General features: G+C 36.9%; 1 protein-coding gene across 1 annotated transcript in view; it reads left to right on the forward strand.

Annotated features, from left to right (window-relative positions):
* Positions 1 to 22,161, forward strand: part of SUCLA2 (succinate-CoA ligase ADP-forming subunit beta) — a 46,908-nt gene that overhangs the window by 5,135 nt on the left and 19,612 nt on the right. Inside the window, exons 2-6 of the mRNA XM_037527322.2 lie at positions 180 to 360; positions 12,074 to 12,173; positions 12,906 to 13,068; positions 17,888 to 18,016; positions 21,133 to 21,271. Coding sequence (XP_037383219.1) covers positions 180 to 360; positions 12,074 to 12,173; positions 12,906 to 13,068; positions 17,888 to 18,016; positions 21,133 to 21,271 — 712 coding nt within the window. The remainder of the gene's footprint in view (positions 1 to 179; positions 361 to 12,073; positions 12,174 to 12,905; positions 13,069 to 17,887; positions 18,017 to 21,132; positions 21,272 to 22,161) is intronic.

Here is a 22,161-nt window from a genome sequence, read left to right on the forward strand (position 1 = left end):
ACTTTTAGTTTTGTTTTCAGTGAGATACTTTGAATATTATATTTTCATGATTTAATGTAACAGTTTTTTTGTAGTTGTGAAAAAACTACTCCTCTATAGGAACTGTTTTGAGAAGGTGTTTTAAATAAGAATAACTGCCATATCCCTGTCATATATAATTATTTCCCCAATTTCTCTAGGTTCTGGGAAGTCCTGGATTATTTAACAATCATGGATTTCAAGTACAGCAGCAACAGCAAAGAAAAATCTCACTACATGAATACATGAGTATGGAATTGTTGCAAGAAGCTGGAGTCTCTGTTCCCAAAGGACATGTAGCTCAGTCACCAGATGAAGCTTATGCAATTGCCAAAAAATTAGGTACTAAATTAAGAAAACTTAAACTTTCCTGAGAACTCTGGTGGGAACTTTTATAAAATGTGTGCTTTACTTTTCGTTCAATAACTTTTAGTTTTTATTTAAAAAAAAAAGATTACTGACTTAAAAGCGAAGGCAGAACTTTATTGACATTCTAAATTATTATGAGATTGCTGTGAGCTCTTCTACATAGGAATGATGTAGATTGGCATTGGGAAGCCAAGTCTTATTTTTAGTGGCATATAACTGTGGGTAAGGAAATTCTGTTTATTATTTGGTAGCTTAAAAGGGTGGTGGCTATGATGATTCTTCATGGAAATGATGAAGGAAAATCTTAGCTTTTCAAGTTGTTGGTGAAAATTTTGTTAATGAAACCTGTAGTTTGAACTTATACATGATAAGAGATGTACCTCATTTTTACCTTTGACGCATTGGATGTTAGAGGGTCTTAAGGGTTGAGCTTTTAAAAAAACTGATTGTACTTTGTATTTCTGTGGTACTTACTTCTTAGGCTACTTTTATTAACTGTCTCCTTGAGATTCAATCTTATTTATATGACCCAAACTTTAATTTATGAACAAGACTCAGCTAAGAAGGAGGGAAAATTTGGACATGTAATTGAGAAAGTATAAGGTTTTCTCATTCCACCTTCTGTCCTTAAGAAAAAATATCTGATTTTTGGCCTTGTTTTTCATTTTTTTTTTTTTTTATTTTTTTTTAAATAATAAATTTTATTTTTATATTCCCCATACAATTGCAACCCCCCCATTCTGACCCCAATCCCTCCCCTCCCGCCCCCCAAAAACTGTCTCTGGTTCATAGTTTTTTGTTGATTTTGATTTTCACTTTCTTATAGTTATTCATTTTCCTGGTCCCTTATTTAAGTTTTCTAGATTCCTGCTATGAGTGAGACCATCTGGTATTTTTCTTTTTCTTTCTGGCTTATTTCGCTGAGCATGATCCCTTCCAGCGCCATCCATGTTGCTGCAAATGGCATATGTTTATCTTTTTTGAATGCTGAGTAATATTCCATGGTGTATATGGACCACATCTTCTTTTTTTTTTTTTTTTTAATAAATTTTATTGTTATATTCCCCATACAATTGCAGCCCCCCATTCTGACCCCAATCCCTCCCCTCCCACCCCCGCCCCCCTAAAAGTGTCTCTGGTTCATAGTTTTTTGTTGATTTTGATTTTCACTTTCTTATAGTTATTCATTTTCCTGGTCCCTTATTTAAGTTTTCTAGATTCCTGCTATGAGTGAGACCATCCGGTATTTATCTTTTTCTTTCTGGCTTATTTCGCTGAGCATGATCCCTTCCAGCGCCATCCATGTTGCTGCAAATTGCATGTGTTTATCTTTTTTGAATGCTGAGTAATATTCCATGGTGTATATGTACCACATCTTCTTGATCCAGTCATCTATTTTTGGGCATTTGGGTTGTTTCCAAAGCTTAGCTATTGTAAACAGTGCTGCTATAAACATAGGGGTGCAGGTGTTCTTTGGAATTGATGTTTCTGTGTCCTTTGGGTAAATACCTAGGAGTGGAGTTGCTGGATCATATGGAAGCTCTATGTTTAGTAGGTCCAGAAATCTCCATACAGCTTTCCACAGTGGTTGGACCAGTTTGCACTCCCACCAACAGTGCAGAAGAGTTCCTTTTTCTCCACACCCTCGCCAACATTTGTTGTTGCTAGTTTTTTTAATATGTGCCATTCTCACTGGTGTAAGATGGTATCTCATGGTAGTTTTGATTTGCATTTCCCTGATGACAAGTGATGTTGAACATTTTTTCATATGCCTGTTGGCCATTTGCATTTCCTCTTCAGAGAAGTTTCTTTTAAGCTCTTCTGCCCATTTTTTGACTGGATTATTTTCTTTGTTGTTGTTGAGTCTCATCAGCTCTTTGCAGATTTTTGTGATCAGTCCTTTATCATTAGTGTTGGGTGCAAAAATGTTCTCCCAGTTGGTGGGGTTTCTCTTTGTTTTTGTTATTGTCTCTTTTGCTGTGCAAAAGCTCTTTAATTTGATGTAGTCCCAGCTGTTTATCTTTGCCTTCACTATCACTGCTTTGGGTGATGTGTCTGTAAAGATGTCTTTGATGTGCAAATCACGTAGTGTTTCGCCTATATTTCCTTCTATATATTTTATGGTTTCAGGTCTTATGTCTAGTTCTTTAATCCATTTTGAGTTGATTTTTGTGTATGGTGTGAGGTGGTGGTCAAGCTTCATTCTTTTGCATGTAGCGACCCAGTTTTCCCAACACCATTTATTGAACAAACTTTCTTTGCTCCAATGCATATTCTTTGCTCCTTTGTCAAAGATTAGTTGACCATAAATCTGTGGGTTTATTTCTGGATTTTCTATTCGATTCCATTGGTCTGTATGTCTGTTCTTGTTCCAATACCATGCAGTTTTGATGATTATGGCTTTGTAGTATAGTTTGAAGTCTGGGAGTCTGATGCCTCCATTCCCTTCTTTTTTTCAGGAGAGCTTTGGCTATTCGGGGTTTTTGGTGATTCCATATGAATTTCATCAATAATTGTTCTATTTCTTTGAAGAATGACATTGAAATTTTGATTGGAATAGCATTGAATCTGTATATTGCTTTTGGTAGGATGGCCATTTTAATAATGTTTATTCTTCCAATCCATGAGCAGGGGATGTCTCTCCATTTCTTTGTGTCTTCTTCTATTTCTTTTAACAGTGTTTTATAGTTTTCTTTGTATAGGTCCTTTACCTCTTTTGTTAGATTTATTCCCAAATATTTGATTTTTTTTGTTTCAATAACAAAAGGGATGGTCTTTTTGATTTCTTCTTCTTCAGATTTATTGTTTGTGTATAGGAAGGCTACTGACTTTTGCGTGTTGATTTTGTATCCTGCCACTTTACTGAACTGATTGATGAGTTGAATTAGCTTTTCTGTGGAGTTTTTGGGGTTCTCTATGTATAATATCATATCGTCTGCAAATAGTGATAGTTTGACTTCTTCTTTTCCTATTTGGATTCCTTGGATGTCTTTCTCTTGTCTTATTGCCCTGGCTAGGACTTCCAGTATTATATTGAAAAGCAATGGTGAGAGTGGACATCCTTGTCTTGTTCCAGATCTTAATGGAAATGCTTTCAGCTTCTCACCATTGAGAATGATACTGGCTGTTGGCTTGTCATAGATGGCCTTTATGATGTTGAGGTATGTTCCTTGTATCCCCAGAATTTCAAGGGCTTTTATCATGAATGGGTGTTGCACTTTGTCGAAAGCTTTCTCAGCATCTATTGATATTATCATATGGTTTTTATATTTCTTTTTGTTGATGTGTTGGATAACGTTGATTGATTTTCGGATGTTAAACCATCCTTGTGCCCCTGGAATGAATCCAACTTGGTCGTGGTGAATTATCTTATGGATACATTGTTGGATTCTGATAGCTAAAATTTTATTGAGGATTTTTGCATCAGTGTTCATTAGGGAGATTGGCCTGTAGTTTTCCTTTTTTGTGTTGTCCTTGTTCGGTTTTGGTATTAGTGTAATGTTGGCTTCATAAAACGTGTTTGGTATTGTCCCTTCCTTCTCAATTTTTTGGAAGAGTTTGTGAAGGATAGCCACTAATTCGTCTCTGAATGTTTGGTAGAATTCATTTGTAAATCCATCAGGTCCTGGGCTTTTGTTTTTGGGGAGGTTTTTTATTACCATTTCAATTTCGCTAATTGTAATTGGTCTGTTTAGGTGTTCTATTTCTTCTTTATCTAGCTTTGGGTGATTGTAGAGTTGTAGGAATTTGTCCATCTACTCTAGATTGTTAAACTTGTTTCCATATAACTGTTCATAGTAGTTACTGATTATTCTTTTGATTTCTGCTGTGTCCGTTGTGATTTCTCCTCTTTCATTGATGATCCTATTTATTTGTGCTTTCTCCCTTTTTTCCTTTGTGAGCCTGGCTAGGGGTTTGTCTATTTTATTGATTTTTTCAAAAAACCAGCTCTTGGTTTCATTGATCTTTTGGATTGTTTTTTTAGTTTCAATTTCATTTATTTCTGCTTTGGTTTTTATTATTTCTTTTCTTCTACTGGTTTTGGGGTTTTTTTGTTGTTCTTTTTCTAGATCTTTGAGCTTCGAGATGAGGTTGTTTCTTTGCGTTCTTTCTTGTTTCTTGATGTGAGCTTCTATTGCTATATATTTTCCTCTTATTACTGCTTTTGCTGCATCCCATACATTTAGGATATTAGTGTCCTCCTTGTCGTTCAATTCAAAAAATTTTTTAATTTCTTCTTTGATCTCCTCATTAGTCCAATGGTCTTCCAGTAGTGTGGTTTTTAATCTCCATGAGGTAGGAAAGTTCCTTGCCTTCTTTTTATGGTTTATTTCTAGTTTGATGCCTTCATGGTCAGAAAAGATGGTTGATATGATTTCAATCTTGGTGTATCTGTTGATGTTTGTCTTGTGCCCCAGTATGTGATCGATCCTGGAGAATGATCCGTGTGCGCTTGAGAAAAATGTGTACTCCGTTTTTTTGGGGTTTAGTGTTCTATAGATGTCTGTTAAGCCCAATTGCTCTAGGTCCTTATTTAGAGCTTTGGTTTCTTTACTTATTTTTTGTCTTTTTGATCTATCCATTGTTGATAGTGGTGTGTTGAAGTCTCCCACTACGTATGTGTTTTCTCTGATGTCTGTTTTCAGAGAGGACAATAGTTGTCTGATATATTTTGGTGCTCCTTCGTTTGGTGAGTATATGTTAATGAGTGTTATTTCTTCTTGAAGTATTGTCCCCTTGATCATAATGTAGTGACCATTGGGGTCTCTTTTTATCTTTTTGAGTTTGAAATCTGTTTTATCTGATATAAGTATAGCTGTTCCTGCTTTCTTTTTTGGTCCATTTGCTTGTAGGATTGTTTTCCATCCTTTAACTTTGAGCCTATTTTTATCTTTTGTAGCTAAATGTGTTTCCTGGAGACAGCAAAAGGTTGGGTTTTGTTTCTTAATCCAGGCTGCCACTCTGTGTCTTTTTATTGAAGAGTTTAGTCCATTTACATTTAGAGTTAATATTGATATGTTAACATCTGTATTTGCCATTGTGTTTGTCTTTCCTTTGATTTTATTTATTTATTCTTTTAATAACTTTTTTTTTTTTTTTTTTGGCCTTCTTTCATTGTTATTCGTCCCTCTGAGGTTCTGGCTTTAGGACTCCTTGTAGTATTTTTTGGAGTGGGGGTTTAGTTGCAATGAAATTCCGGAGTTTCTGTTTGTCTGGGAAGGTCCATATTCTTTCTTCAAAGAGGAAGGAGAGCTTTGCGGGATAGAGTATTCTTGGTTGGCATCTGTTTTCTTGGAGTCTGTTGACTATGTCCCTCCACTCTCTCCTTGCCCGTAGTGTTTCTTCGGAGAAGTCTGATGTCAGCCTGATTGGTTTTCCTTTGAATGTTATCTGTTTCTTCCCTCTTGCCAGCTTCATTATTTTTTCCTTGTCCTGGATTCTTGGGAGCTTTACTATTATGTGTCTTGCTGTATTTTTCCTTTCGTCGTGGAAGTTTGGTGTTCTTCTTGCTTCTTGTATATCAATTTTCAGCTCCTTCTTCACATTTGGGAAGTTCTCTTCAATTATCTCTTTGAATATTTTCTCTGTTCCTACATCTCTCTCCTCTCCTTCTGGTATTCCTATAACTCTTATATTTCCTTTCCTCATGGAGTCAGATAGTTCCCGAAGTCTTTCTTCGTTCTTTTTCCTTCGTACTTCTCTTTCCTTTTCTGTTTTGGTTCTTTTTATTTCTGTGTCTTCAAGATTACTTATTCGTTCTTCCATTTCATCTATTCTGCTTTCATTGCTTTTCCCAGAATTCTTTAGTTCTTCCATTAATTCTTTGATCTCCTGCATTTCTTTTACTTCCCTCTTTAGGGACTCAATTTCTTTCTTCTGACCATTGTTTTCCCTCTCTAGGGACTCAATTGCATTCTTCTGATCGTTGATTATTTTTCCCTTATCATTGTTTTCCTTTATGACTTCTGTCAGTTTTTTAATCACGGCAATTTTAAATTCTCTTTCTGGAAGGCTCAGAAATTCTTCCAAGTTATTGTCTTTGCAATCTGGGGGCTGGCTTTCTTCTTGTGGTGTGCTTTTTCTCTGGAGAGTTGCTAGGTTGCGTGTGGTTCTTCTCCTCCCTACTGTCTGTTTTCTAATTTGCCGTATGCGTTGGGACACTGTGTTGTTGGGACTGGCCGGCATCTTGGGTGGGCTTCTCTGTTCCCCTCTGGTTCTTCCAGGAGTCATCTGTCAGTTTCAAGCAGCCTTTAATGGAGAAAGGTCCCTGTTCTAAAATGCCGATGTGGGGACACACTCCCCTGTGCGCCTGGTCTGCCCCGGCGGTGGGTTCCTGCTCCCCTCTGGGCTTGGACTGCAGGCCAGAGGGGGTCTGGCGTGGGCGAACTTCCCCCGCTCACCTCTGGCTCCTGAGGAAGCCTTCTGCAGGTAGTCTTTACTGAAGAAATGTCCCTGTTCTAAAATGGTGATGTGGGACACACTCCCTGCGCGTCTGGTCTCAGGCACACTCTTCTGCGCGCCTGGTCTGCCCCGGCTGTGGGTGCTCGCTCTCCCTGTGGGCTCAGACTACTTGTTCGGAAGGAGCCAGGTGTGGGCTAACTCCCCAGCTGGCCACTAGCTCCTTCAGTAGCCTGTGCTGGGGTCAAGTCGCTAGGTGGCGCCAGAGATCTCTCCTGGAGCCCTTGGGGAGCTGATTTTCCACCCCGTGGGACAGGGAGCAGAGCGGGGATGGTAGGGTACACCTCAACGGCTTTGGGGTGCTGTGTCTGCCTTGTGCCCCACCGTCGTGGGGAACCCACGCCCCTAATTTCGTGCCCCGGGTCTCAGTTCCAAAGCCCTCAGTTCCAGGACGCGGGCTGTAGCCCAGATCAGTGGCGCGGGAATGGCGCCTTTTGAATCCCGCTCCCGTGCCTGGGCGCCTTGTTCCTGCTCACTCAGGGAGGGCCTCCGCTGTCTCCCCGCAAGCCTAGGTCGCAGGCGCGGGGACCTGGGCAGCTGCGATCCGGTCTGGATCCGCGCCACTTTCCGCGCAAGCTTACCGGGCAGCCGGGGCTGTGTGCTGGTGCTGGTCTCCTCCTGGGGGGCGGGGCTCTCTTTAATGGCGCCTGGAGCTCACCTCCGCAGCGGATCCTGCAGGGTTCGCCTCAGCTCCCGTTCACGGGGTGTGGTGGCTGCAATAGTTCCTTTCCACTCACAGTCCCGCTTGCTGCGTCCGTTTTTCTTGTTGGCCGTTTTGGTTTGTTGTTTCCTCCTCTCTGCCGGTCGGAGAGTGCCGCCTCTGTGGGCGGGGGAGGGGAGCAGGGTTCTGCGCTTCCCTCCCTTCTCGTCCTCTTTTATGGCAACTTTCTTCTTCGGGCAGTTTGCTGGAGTCGTCCGTTTATCTTCCGTGTCCCAGTTCTCACTGGGACCTGCCGCTTTTCCTCCCTATTCACTTTTTTTAATGGGAGATCTTACTCGCAGCGTCTCCTCGCCGCCATGTTGCTCCGCCCTCTCCTGGACCACATCTTCCTGTTTTTCATTTTTGATACTCTGACCTCTTGATTTCCATACTCACTGTAAAAATCTTCCATGATTCTTAGCTATGGGAGAAAGAATAGTTAATATGTACAGGATATACTAAAACTATGAATATTTCTGACAAGTTCTTTGGGATCAGGACTTAAATATATTGAACAGATAAGCAGCTCTGACTTTGAGCTCCTTAGAATAGAAAGCATTTCGTTCCTCTCAAAGTATGTTCTTGTCAAAGAACTCTGCAGTTATGTTACAATATGGGGGTGGGATTAATGACTAATGAGGACCTTTAAATCTAGAGTAGAAATGTTACTTTCTAAAAGACATTTCATAATTGCTATGAAGATGTTGAGGACATTTTGTGTTGTGGTGAGTTAATATCAGAAAATATTTATTATGGCATCTAATTGTAGAAGATGTGGTATGAAGTACTTTAGAAATACTCCACATTCTAACTAGCTAGCTAGCAATTCCCAGTGTTGATTTTGGTTACCTCAGGGTGATTTTTGCTTCTTGAGTTACAGGCAAATTAACAAAATGCAAATTCCTATTTATTAAAACTTTTACCTCATTAACTGATATACTAGGCCATAAATGCCATTACAGGTACACAAACTGTTGCTTCCCCGCAGTCCAGTGGGTGGCAGGAGAAACTGACTTAGCACAGGGTCACTGATCTCTATAGTAATGACTGCTGAAGTTGCTTTGGCCTCTTTTTCCAGTAGTCCCTATAAATTCTGTCATTTTCTATGTGTGTCATGATGTGAACAAAGTTGGGAAGCTCTGTCCTAGAGGCAAGAGACAAATTCTACCTGTTGTAAATAAAGTTAGTGATGGAAGAATGGTTGAAAAGACATTTAATTCTGTGAGTTCACAAAATGAGGGTTGGTGTGTTTGAAGATTGCAGATAAGTTTTAGGAATGGATTATCAAAAGGATGGTGGTTAAGCACAGAAATATGAAGTAGTATAATTTGGGGTTTATTCTAAGAGAAGATTGCCATCTCATAGCTACAGTTCAAGGAAATAGATTTAAGTAAGGTGTTTGGCAGAGGTTTTTTTGTTTGTTTTGTTTTTAAATAATTTCCTTATTGACTGTAGAAATATTGTTTGAATTCTAGTATAATTGAGGTGGAATTTCTGTTTGGTTGATTAAAAATAGGCAAAGGTTGCTGCTAGTGAATGTTAGCCTGGAGGAATATTTCTAATGGTCTACAATAGTACTTTGCCTTCTTTCTTCATCTTTCCAACATTTTATTAGATGACTATATATCAGACTTAACATGTTTGTCAACGACTAGAACTAGAAGTAGTGGTGAATATTTTTAAAGACTGATGGCATCCATAAAAGATCTTTCTGACTAAAGCAAAGGACTATCTACATTAAGATTGGAAGCTGTATGAGAGCAGTAATAGGCTTCTTTTTCTCATTTTTGTTATCTATAGCTCTCTAGCACAATATCTGGTATGTAGATGTATTGTTGATTGAATTAATGGAATTGAATAAATCTTTGTTTCAATCAGTTGTCCATCCTCAGACTTCTAATTCCTCCCTGTGTTGATAGTTAGATACTGTATGTGGATATTTTTTTCTATTGGCTTTTCTTTTGTTGTGAAGGACTGTTTTTTGAAGGAACTTCGGGAAGATAATTTCTGGCCATAAGGAGTCTATATTCCCAGAAGAAGAGAAGTTGATATTTTGCAGAAGAACATTTTGTCTTGTAAAATGTTTTTGAAACGTTGGAGCCTTATTACTGTTACTTACTGTGAGACCATTAAATTCTCAGTTAGAAATTGAATAGAAATGTTTGAATTTAGTCCAGGAAAGCACAAGTTTTATATATTGACAACTTTTATATTACATTTAAATTATTGCATTATAGTTATTCTCTTTGGATAAAAAGAAATATTTCTAAATTATGAGAAAACCATGTTTTAGTTGGTTATCATTAATGGGTAAAATGATGAGTGAGTGCTCCTATTAGTTTGGGCATTAACTCTAATTTACCATGGTCCCTAAGTATGTTGTCTTCTCAATAAGAAATTTATTGTTAGTTTTAAGGGCATTTCTTTGTTTTCTTCTTTATCTAATACTGTTACAGTTGGGAATGGTGGGAATTGTGGCAAATTGAAAAGGGTCTTATGTGAACATGGTGCTTCCAGAGGGGCATTATATGCCTCCTTTGTGGTAGGATCCATTTCTATTTCTGGGTTTTTAAAGAATAGTAGAAAAATCTAGATTTATAAGAATTCTCTCCATTAAATGCTTTTATTTTCAATATCCACAAAATATTACATACTAGGACATCACTGTATATTTGAAGGTGATTACTCCTATGGAAAATGTGGAACAGGGTAAGGGGAAATTGGTCACAAATGGGCAGATTGCAGTACTAGGTAGAGTGATGAGGGCATGTTTCTTAGAGATTTAAAGATAAATTTAAAGGGAATGAGGAACTTTCCCTAAGAAGTTAGCTGCAGGTTATTTCAGGCAAAGGGAGCATTAGAGTCAAAGCTGAAGGCAGGGGCATGCCCAGGAACAGCAGACACTAGTATGACAAATGGAGTAACCAATGAGCAGTAAGACATACTAACCATAAGGGCATTGTGACTTTCACTCTGAGTAAAATGGACATTCACTGCAAGCTTTTAAGTAGAGAAGTGATGTACTCACTTTGATTGCTGCTTTGAGAATATTCTGTTGGGAACAGGGGTAATCTAGGTGAGAAGTAATGGAGGTGGGGACAAGGATCCAAAATGGAAGTGATGAGTGGTCAAGATTCTGGATAAATTTGAAGATTGAGCTAGAATAGATGTGGTTATAAGAATGTTTTCCTTTTCCTTTTCTTTTTTTTTAACATTGCCTTCTCTAACTTCTTTCTAACTTCTTTTGACTTAAGTGTCTGAATTTCCAATTTATATCATTCATTTTCTAGATACTGTTTTGTAATAATTCTTTAAATGTAAACTTTTGGTCATTTTTATTTCATCATAAACTGTGCATTTGTTACCTCTTTGATTTGGTTGGTTTATCGGATTGATGTATGCTGTATGGGATGACTTTTTCCCAAGAATAGAGTACTTGTCTTAGTCTCTTCAGATATGTGTTTACAGAGTGTTTGTTTTATCCCAAGGATTGCTTTCTGATAGGGATAATGAGTAAGATGGTGCTCTTAAAGCTGATATTTTTCTTTTTTAAAGATATATTCATTTAAGTATACAAGAACGGGTGTAGGGCAGAGGTGCGGGGGGTGAGAGGATTCACCAGAGACAGAGTGGGAAGCAGAACAGGTAGACTGACTGAAATACACTGCTGAAGGGAGTAGAGTGCGAGACAGGAGAGGTCTGCTATGCCATGTGGGTTAGCTCCCTGGCAGGGGATCAAACTCAAGTTGCAGTAGCTGGTGATAGCTTGATAGTGCTGAGACATAACCCCTTGTGCCACCAGAGAGACCCTTAAATCTGATCTCAATGATGAATAATTTTTCTGTAATGTAAAATTTGCTTGTATGTGCAAAATACTATGAGAGTCAAATTAAGGAGGCAGAATAATGCCCCTTTCAAAGCTATTGTCCTAGGCTGAATAGCCGCTTAACTGATTTTCCTTAACAAATTGGAAAGAGGAAGAAGACAGATCAGTATACCAGTTGAAAAAAATTTCAGAGTATTTATTAGAAAACATATTTTTAAGACTTAACAAATTTTAATGCTGGAATCTCGATAAACCTGAGCGTATTCCTTGTAACGCTACCTTAAGAATGTATATTAAGAAGACTTTATTAGTGGGGCAGTGTAGATTGGTATTAATACTAGCACTTTCCCCCTGGCTCATGATGTATTTCTGTTTAAAGCAGCATTTATATCTCAAATTTTTAAAAGCAAGTTTACATGTGAATAGCAAGGGAAGAAAGCATTAGGAAGACATTCCAATCTCAGTTTTACACTTTTTATACCTTCCAAAATGCTAGATATTTAAAATGTGAAGGAGCAGTAAAACGGTTTAATATGATTGGGTAATATTTTAAAGTTGTGTATGGTGAATGAATTAACATGTGGATAAATGGGACTTTGTTACCTTTAATAATATCACTTAATATATATGCTTAATAACAACATACTGTGTCTTGCGTGCTGCTCCATGTGTCTTATCTAACAGAAATGTTTTTCTTTTAGGTTCTAAAGATTGTGTCATTAAGGCACAGGTCTTAGCTGGTGGCAGAGGAAAAGGAACATTTGAAAGCGGCCTCAGAGGAGGAGTGAAGATAGTTTTCTCGTAAGTCGTGTTTTTTAAAGAAAAATTGTCATTAAAGAAAATAAACTTGGGGCTTCCCTGGTGGTGCAGGGGTTAAGACAGCGATCTCAAGCTAGTACCAGCCACTGCAGCAAGAGTTTGATCCCCGGCCACTTTGATCCCTAGCCAGCCAGGGAGCAACCCACATGGTGCAGCAGACTTCTCCTGCCTTACCTCCTGCTCCCCTCAGCAGTGCATTTCAGTAAAACTGCCTGTTCTGCTCTCCGCTCTCTTTGGTGAATCCTTTCACCCCCAACACCTCTGATTTACACCCCTCTTGTATGCATAAATAAATCTTAAAAAAAAATAAACTTGTTATAAAAGATGCCCCCCCCCCTTTTTTAAGAGATTTATTTATTTATTTATTTATTTATTTATTCAAGCACTGGGTACAGTCAGAAGCGCAGGAGGGTGAGAGAATTCACCAGAGCCAGAGCGGGGAACAGAACAGGCAGACTGATGAAATACACTGCTGAGGGGAGCAGTGGGTGCGGCAGGAGAGGTCTGTGGCGCCATGTGGGACCCTCGCTGCAGAGGCTGTGGGCATCTTCACAGCCCAGTGCTCAACCGCTGCGCCACCAGGGGAGGCCCGCCTCTTATTTTGAATTGATAAAAATATTTAGATTTAAATATTAGGTGAGATAAGATTTTGGCTATCGTATGTTTTTCTCAGTTGGAGGTGAAAAAGATTTGAGATTTTTTTTCTTATTTCAGTCCAGAAGAAGCAAAAGCTGTTTCTTCACAAATGATTGGGAAAAAGTTATTTACCAAGCAAACTGGAGAAAAGGGCAGAATATGCAATAAGGTATTGGTTTGTGAGCGAAGATATCCCAGAAGAGAATACTACTTTGCAATAACAATGGAAAGGTCATTTCAGGTGAGCAGTTATAGACATTTTACATTTAGAATGAATTTATTGCATTTAATTTTATGAGTTGATTATTATTTTTATTTGTATGGTAAAGATAAAAAAGATACAGTGCATAATCTTTTATATAGGTTGTGAATGCAATATTTATTTTTGTGTCTTAAAATAATATGGTTAATGCCATAAAATTTGATATATTAGATTGTGGCAGAAAAAACTGATCGGCAGAACCCTGTTGAAATAAATTCCATAGGAATTCCAAATTTTTAGTTTGGTAAAAGCAACTAAAATCATCTCTGATTCCTCTCTAGAGTCTATAGACTAAAAAGATAATTGCTAGTATAGTAAAATATTCTAATGAAAGAGAAAGTGAAAACACTCAGCCAATATATATCTCTGGCTTCATCTTTTTCTTTTTCAACCTCTTGGTATATTTTTATAGCTTGGGGTTTGTTTTACTAGATGATTTGGTATTTGGTAAGTTGAAGGGTGAAGTTCAATAGCAAACAATATGATTCTGTTTTAATTAATTTTTTTTACATAAACAATGGTCATGAAGTACCATTGTTTTACAGCTTTGTTAATATTTTGACAAATAGGATTTCTCCTTTAGGTGCGGTCACCACCAAAGCACCCATAGTCCTCCACGATGGTCTGTTATGCTCTCTCCCTCCTGCTTCTTACCCCGCTCCCATCTCTTTTCCTCTCCTCCTTCCTCTTGATGCCTCAGATCTATGGTCAGTTTTTCAGGATTGATTTTATAGGCAAACACTATGACTCTAAGGTGTATGACCTTTGCTCGACTAGTTGTGAACTTAAAGATATTAGGTAAAGAAATCCTTTCGTAGACCAGATGCTTGGAGAAGGCATTGATAATTACTTTATACTATAATTCTCTGGCTTTTTGAGTGCATTACGTTTTATAAGCTGAATCTGTGTGGTAACTAGCTTGTCTTTTGAAGCAAGTTGTGTACATACTTGGAAGACCTGGTAAGGATTTGGTGTAGAGCATTACTAATTACCCAATTAGTAATGTAACAAAAATTTTAAGGATCATGAAACATGTAACAAAAAATTTAAGGATCATGAAAATAGTTTTCTTAAATAAAACAGTCTTAATAAATATTTTCTGTGTTGGAATTTTTTTTTCTTACAGTGAATTAAATCTTCTAGTAATGTTTGTATGAGATCACCTTTCAATTTTTAAAAGAATTTCTTAAGGTATAACACTAGATGGTAGTAAAAATCCACTCAGAATATAAGATAAAAAAAGTCTTAGTCATAAGTGATGTCTTTTCTTCTGTAAGGTTCTGTTTTTGCTATATATTTTTTTATTGTTATATGTTAACATCTGTCATTTTGTTAGTTATTATGTTTGTACTTTATGCCTGGACAAAAAATTGAGATATGAGTCCTATAGTGTACATTCTGAAGAACTCATTTTGATTAGAGCTAATGTGGCAAAGCAAGTGTGTCTATTAAAGGATATGCATATAACTCTGAATTTGTTTTATTAAATATACATTAAGGCATTCAGGAGAAGGATTAAATTTAAGTTCATTTTAAGAAATTGTATTTTCAGAGAACTATTTGAGTCTTATAAAGGAAAAATAGGTTTATTTCCTTTGCAAAACTTGAAATAATTCAGACTGAAAATCCTGTAGTACTAATAGTAAAACTATTTGGCCAAAGACATAATGTTCTTTAATTTTAATGTATTAGTCAAATTTGGAATTGACTGATGTTGCTTTTTGAGATAAGGCAAGCTTTTTTACTCATCCTTGTGGGCAGGTCCCTATTAAACAACTGTAAGCTCTTTAAGAAATAAGTCATTTTTTATTGAATTAAAGCTCTAAGCAGAGCTTGTTTTTTTGTTTGTTTTGTTTTATTAAGTTGTCACAGTTGTTTGACTCATTGGTTACTGCTTGAACTTGATTTCCAGGCACCATTCCTCCCAGAAAGGTGGGCAGATAATAGAGTCAGAGCTCTACTTGTCTAATCATATTGTTGGTATCTCTGGCTGATCATTGCCTACCTGGGCCATCTTTTTTTTTTTTAAAGATTTATTTTATTTATTTATACAAGCACTGGGTACAGTCAGAAGTGCGGGAGGGTGAGAGAATTCACCAGAGCCAGAGCGGGGAGCAGAACAGGCAGACTGATGAAATACATTGCTGAGGGGAGCAGCAGGCGGCAGGAGAGGTCTGTGTGCCATGTGGGACCCTCCCCGGTGTCTGGGGATGGAACAGTCGCTGCAGAGGCTGCGGCAGCTTCACAGCCCAGCGCTCAACTGCTGCGCCACCAGGGGAGGCCCCTGAGTCATCTCTTATATTAACTATATAGAGAATCCCTCATGAGTCACCTTGTTATCATTAATTCTGAGATGTGGTAGAGGGTTTCATGGTTGCCTCCTAGACACTGGGAACTAAGTCAGCCAATTATTTATTTATTTACTACACATGTACTACTATTTATTTACTAAACCTGTATACTAGAATCTAATCACATGGTACAAAATTTAAAAACTACAAGTATATACAGGGAAATATAAATTTCCCACTCTCACCTATTTTTCTCCTTGAAGGTCAGTGTTTTGTTTTTTTTTTTTTTTAAATCATTTTTTCATCTAAAGAGCACTTAGCGCTCTTAAGAGTAACAGATTATTTTTCTTTTTGCTATTGCCTTAGCCATTGCCTTATTTTGAGCATTTGGAAGACTATTTCATTCTCTAAAGAGTAATAAATACTTATTCCTTTGCATTATACCTTCAGATGAGTTTGTTATTCCAATACTATTGCTGGAATAGAGAAATGGAATTAGCCTTTAGGTTTCCTGTTTTCATGAAAATGAAAACCTTTTTTTTTCTGAATTAAGAATAATATATTCATTGTGAAAAATTTTTTGGAAAATAGTGACACATAAAATAACAGTCTTGCCCTTTAATGTTTTATTTCCAACATCATTTTTTTATTTTTGTGACTCATGGGTAGACACACATTTAAGCACACTTTGTTTCAAAAAAAAAATTGAGAATAGAATCTAAAATTTTACGTCATTTTTTCTTATATAACACTACTGAGTTACTTTCCTATGCCATTAAATAACCTTCAGTAATATGGATTTACCATTTCTTTGTTTTTGCATACTAAAATTATATACAGTTTTGCCCATAAATTAGCATATCTGTTCATTTGTTTTAAAGTTTTTTTCTTTGATTGATTTTGGAGAACTTAAAAGTTAGTAATTTTAATTATTTAGTATTTATAGTTTACCTTCTTATATAGTTCATGTTGAAAGCCAGAACTATTTATTCAAGGAAAGGTAGCTTTATTTTTTTTCACAGTAGGACTAGAGCTTCTAAAATCTGGAACTTTTAATTCATTAGACATTTCCTTTTAAATATCAATAATCTATTTTTATGATTTTCTAATTTTTTTTTAATAATACTTTAATTTCCTCAGGTCTTATGAGAAATACATAGATTATATTTCATATGTTTATGTGAACTTATTTGGTATAAGTTTTGTGCTTATTTTTTTTCTCTTGCAGGTGAGCCATTATCATCTTCCTTTTCACCTTTTTTTATTATTACAATTGAACACTGATAAGGGGGCACAGTGCAGGAGACATGAGGATAAATTCTTAAGGAAATTTAAAAACAGAAGTGGGGAGTGATAGCTGCAGATGTCTGATAGTGTGCACAGATAGGTTTAAAAATTTTATGTTGATCACTTGTCATCAGGGAAATGCAAATCAAAACTACCATGAGATACCATCTTACACCAGTGAGAATGGCACATATTAAAAAAACTAGCAACAACAAATGTTGGCGAGGGTGTGGAGAAAAAGGAACTCTTCTGCACTGTTGGTGGGAGTGCAAACTGGTCCAACCACTGTGGAGAGCTGTGTGGAGATTTCTGGACCTACTAAACATAGAGCTTCCATATGATCCAGCAATTCCACTCCTAGGTATTTACCCAAAGGACACAGAAACATCAATTCCAAAGAACACCTGCACCCCTATGTTTATAGCAGCACTGTTTACAATAGCTAAGCTTTGGAAACAACCCAAATGCCCAAAAATAGATGACTGGATCAAGAAGATGTGATACATATATACTATGGAATATTACTCAGCATTCAAAAAAGATAAACACATGCAATTTGCAGCAACATGGATGGCGCTGGAAGGGATCATGCTCAGCGAAATAAGCCAAAAAGAAAAAGAAAAATACCGGATGGTCTCACTCATAGCAGGAATCTAGAAAACTTAAATAAGGGACCAGGAAAATGAATAACTATAAGAAAGTGAAAATCAAAATCAACAAAAAACTATGAACCAGAGACACTTTTAGGGGGTGGGGGCGGGAGGGGAGGGATTGGGGTCAGAATGGGGGGGCTGCAATTGTATGGGGAATATAAAAATAAAATGTATTATTTAAAAAAAAATAAAATAAAAAATAAAATAACTAGCAAGGTAAAAAAAAAATAAAAACCAAGGCACAAAGAACATTATGCATATAAAGATATGCAAATTGTTTGGAAATCAGGTAAAATATGGTTATTAAGCAATGGAACTAGAATTATGATTATTGACTCCGGAAATGATCTCCTTTTTTATTTTTTTGCTTTCCCTACCATAGTGCTGTGTAGACCAGAAAATTTGAATAGTATTTTTATAAGACATGTATTTATTAAAAAAGGCTCTAGTAAAACTTGTAAAAAAAAAATAAAAGCTATGACATTGCTAAAAAAAAAAAAAAAAAAAAAATTTATGTTGATGGGTCCAAGGTAAAACCCAGATGTTTTGGCTGTTTCCCCTTGCTAGGGTCCTGTGTTAATAGGAAGTTCTCAGGGTGGTGTCAACATTGAAGATGTCGCTGCTGAGAATCCTGAGGCCATCGTTAAAGAACCTATAGATATTGTAGAAGGCATTAAAAAGGAACAAGCTGTCAGGGTAAGTTCAGTCCAAAATATTTTTGATTGAATAATTATAATACTTAAAGAAAGAGAATTAACTTTTACATGCAAGGTGATTAACAAAACCTAAAATTTTTTTGAGTGTTAATGTATATTAATGTCTTGCTTGAAATAAAAACTTTTAGAGGTATCTACAATATTTTCATTCATGTTCTCCATAAATGTATCAATATATATATTTAAAAGATAAGGCTTTTTATAAAATAACCACTATACCATTGCCATTCCTACTACCGCTGACAATACTTTCTTCTTACTATTACCTAGTTATTAAAATTCCTTAATTAGTTCAGGTTTTTTATGTTGTTTAAAGTTTGAGTTGGGATCCATGTAAGATCTTTCATTGCTATTGGCTAATCTGTCTCATTTCTAATGAATGTGTTCATGTCTTTTTCTAATTTATAGATGTCCATTCATTCTCTCCATCCTTTTTTTTTAAATTTATTAAAGAGGGCCTCCCCTGGTGGCGCAGCAGTTGAGTGCTGGGCTGCGAAGCTGCCTGCAGCCTCTGCAGCACCAGTTCGATCCCCGGCCACCGGGGAGGGTCCCACATGGCGTGCAGACCTCTCTTGCCGCACCCACTGCTCCCCTCAGCAGTGTACTTTGTCAGTCTGCTTGTTCTGCCCTGCTCTGGCTCTGGTGAATTCTCTCACCCCACCCCACCCCACACACACCTCTGGCCTGTACCCCAGTTCTTGTATGCATAAATAAATAAATCTTTAAAAAAAATTTATTAAAGAAACTAGTGTGGTTATCTTTTTTTCTCATAATATAGATTTTACAGCCCCATGATGGCATTTAACATGTTCTTGCCTCTTTATTTTCTTTAAATTGAAAGGAATCTTGGGGTTACTATCTTATATATTCCTATTAGCTTAGTATTTTATTTTGGGGGAAGTGGTTTATGGATGCTTTTAAGCTTCTGAAAAAAGCTATGGGCTTTCTGTGCATGTTCATATGCAATACACTAGTTTTCTGTACTTTCTTGTGTGCTTATTCCCTTCTACTTCTCCCTTCTTCCCCAAACAAAACAAAACCCAAGAGCCTAGTAGTATTGCATATGAGAGTTGCTTGATAATGGTTGTAATACTACTGTCAGATTTAATTGTTTAGTTTGGATGTATCAAAACAAGTGGCCCATTTTAAAGGAAAAGTTTGAATATGAAACGTTGAATGAAATTAATAACTATTAATGGGAAAGCATGTCAAAATAAGCTTGTGGTATTGAAGTACAGTAAAGCAGTTAGATTTAGATGAAATAGAAAATACTCAATTTTCAAGGAAACTGGAGGGAATCATCTACTAAGATAGGTTTTTGAGTGATGAACAGAAATAGTACCCACCAGTGTTTGGCAAGTTAATGTCATAGTGGGTTGGTCAGAATTATGTTGCATTTCTCAGATGTTTAAATTTAAATAGTGAATTTTAACCCAGTGAAAATCTTTCTTAATGAAATATTACTTTATTTCATATTATTCTTTGTTTGCAGTGTCTTACCAAAAATCATATTTCTTAGCTTGATCATCCACTTTATTGAAATTTGACTTTTTGCGAATATCATATTCATCCAATTAGAGATTTTCTGTTATTGAAAATCAAATGTATTGCAAACTTAGATAGTGTAGTGGCAGGATGGCCACAGTGCAGGTTATCTATGATCGGGCAGACAGGGTAAAGGAGTCCTGGAGCCCTTTGTGGCTTTCTCAGGCTTTTATTGAGCTTTACATGTAGTGTGGCAAACATACACCGCAGGCAAGGGTGCCGGAAGTCCAGGAGGCCTCCAAGCCCCTGGTAAGTCTTCACTCTGGGCTTCTCTCTCTCTCTTCTTTCTTTCTCCTTTTCTCTCTCCTGCCTCTCTCCTGCTTCTGCTTCTCTTGGTGACAATCTCAGTACTCCTTCCATGGCCCACAGAAGTAAACAACACAACAGTGTAACAACTGGTGGTGGCCCATCAGGCAGGGCAATCCTAATGGGCGGGAGGGGGGGGGGAAGGGGGGGAACCCTGAAAACCATTTACCCTACAGATAGCAACTGGAAAGGAGGGGAAAAACTTCATTGTGTCTTAGCATTGGAAGCAGTTAGAATAAATAGCCAGAAGGGTAGTTTTTGTACAAGTTGTTCATAATTGCTTATGGACCTTTAAATCTTAAAGATTCATGGTGAAACAAACCTGTGGGTTAGGACCTTGGTGCATGTATTTTTTAAAAAGTCCTAAGTGTATCTAGGTAAGAATCTGTTCAAGGCTGAACTTTTCTTCTAGATTAGAAATTTAAGTATTTCTATCTTTGGGGTCTACCATGTATTAAGTGCTCATTAGATTTTTGAATAATGAAATAATACTTCCTTGACTGGATGTATCCTCATTGCTTGGTGTGAATTTTTTATAAATTACTTAAGAGGTAAAATAGGGTAACAATATTTGGGCCATTGTTTGGACTATTGGGATTGTCAGTCCACCTTTTATATACAGTGCTAAGAAAATACAAGCCTCTTCTTTCAGTTTAGGTTGGTTATAAGGCTTAGAGGCAGTATGAAGGCTAAGGGATAAACAGTAGGTGAATGGCAAATCACTTGACCTCTCTGAATCTTTTTTTGTTTGTTTGTTTGGAAAGTAGACATGCTACCTACCTTTTGAAAATTTTGAATAAAAAGTTTTGTTTAACCATTTACTAATAGTATCTGCCATTTTATTTTATTATTTTATTTTATTTTTTAAGATTTATTTATTTATACAAGAACCGGGGTACAGGCCAGAGGTGCGGGAAGGTGAGAGGATTCACCAGAGACAGAGTGGGGAACAGAACAGGCAGAAAGACCAAAACACGCTGCTGAGGGGAGCAGTGGGTGAGACAGGAGAGGTCTGCTTGCTGTGTAGGTTGCTCCAAGGCCAGCGGGCATCCAACCAGCACTGCAGAGGCTGCGCTCAACCGCCTGCTCCACCAGGGAGGCCCCTGTCATTTTATTGATAAATGTTTGACTACAAATGATTCATGCTTAATTAAGTGATAAACTATGAGTTTTGTTATTTCAGTGATTCACTATTAATTGGGCATCTGCAACATACCTTATATAATAGAGACAAATTGCTTTCAGCTTGCACAGAAGATGGGATTTCCACCTAATCTTGTGGATTCTGCAGCAGAAAACATGGTCAAGCTATACAACCTTTTTCTGAAATATGATGCAACCATGGTAGAAATAAATCCAATGGTAGAGGATTCAGATGGAGCTGGTAAAGTATCTTTCTTTATCAAACATTGATTATGTACTTGTGTATTATGTATTTGCCCACTTATTTTCTACTTCAGGTAAGGAAGTTGAACTCAGGAGGAAGTGAACTATGCTATGTAGAAGCTTGTTTTATAATGATTGGAATGGATATGAACAAATTCTGAAAAGACCTGTTAAAACAGAAACCTCTGTGTGTGTGTGTATGTATGTGTGTATTGCATGGAGAGGTTAAAATCTAAACTGGTGGCCACCAGCCACATGTAATTGAAGTGATATGATTAAAATGTTCCATTCTTAGGTTGCATTTCAAATACTCAGTAGAAGTCACATGTAGTTACTGTATAGAACAACACACATAGAACATTTTTATCATTGCAGAAGTCTTGTTGACCATTGCTGGATTTGATTTTCTGATATGGTAGTGAGTGTATGGCTGTAGTTTTGGAGAATCTCAATCTGTAGAAGTGAGATTGAGATCTTTATTGTACAAAAGAGCAATTGACTGGAACATTTTTTTTAAGAGGAAGAAGGAAGATACTAAGTTTAATTTAAAAAATATTTTTCTTCACTTTTGTTTTCTTGACTTCTTAGCACAATTCCAAACATTATTTGGATTTTCTGCAAAACATAGTCTCTTATGACAAGTATGTTTATGGGTCTAAAGAAAAATTATAGGAGAGATTTTCCCAAAACATAAATATTTTTCATTAGCATGAAAATATGACACTTCTCACAATGTGATTTCAAGACACAATTTCCTCTAAAATCTCCTTGATTTACTTTTTTCCCCTTGTTTGTATTTTTTTAAATTTATTTATGTATTTTTACATCATTGTTCATTTTTGTACAGTGTTTAATTTTTTCTCTCAGGTGTTGTTCCCATAAAATTAG

Source organism: Talpa occidentalis, unplaced genomic scaffold (genome assembly GCF_014898055.3).
Source record: "Talpa occidentalis isolate TD23 unplaced genomic scaffold, MPIMG_talOcc4v2.1 talOcc4.5, whole genome shotgun sequence".
Classification (NCBI taxonomy): Eukaryota; Metazoa; Chordata; class Mammalia; order Eulipotyphla; family Talpidae; genus Talpa; species Talpa occidentalis.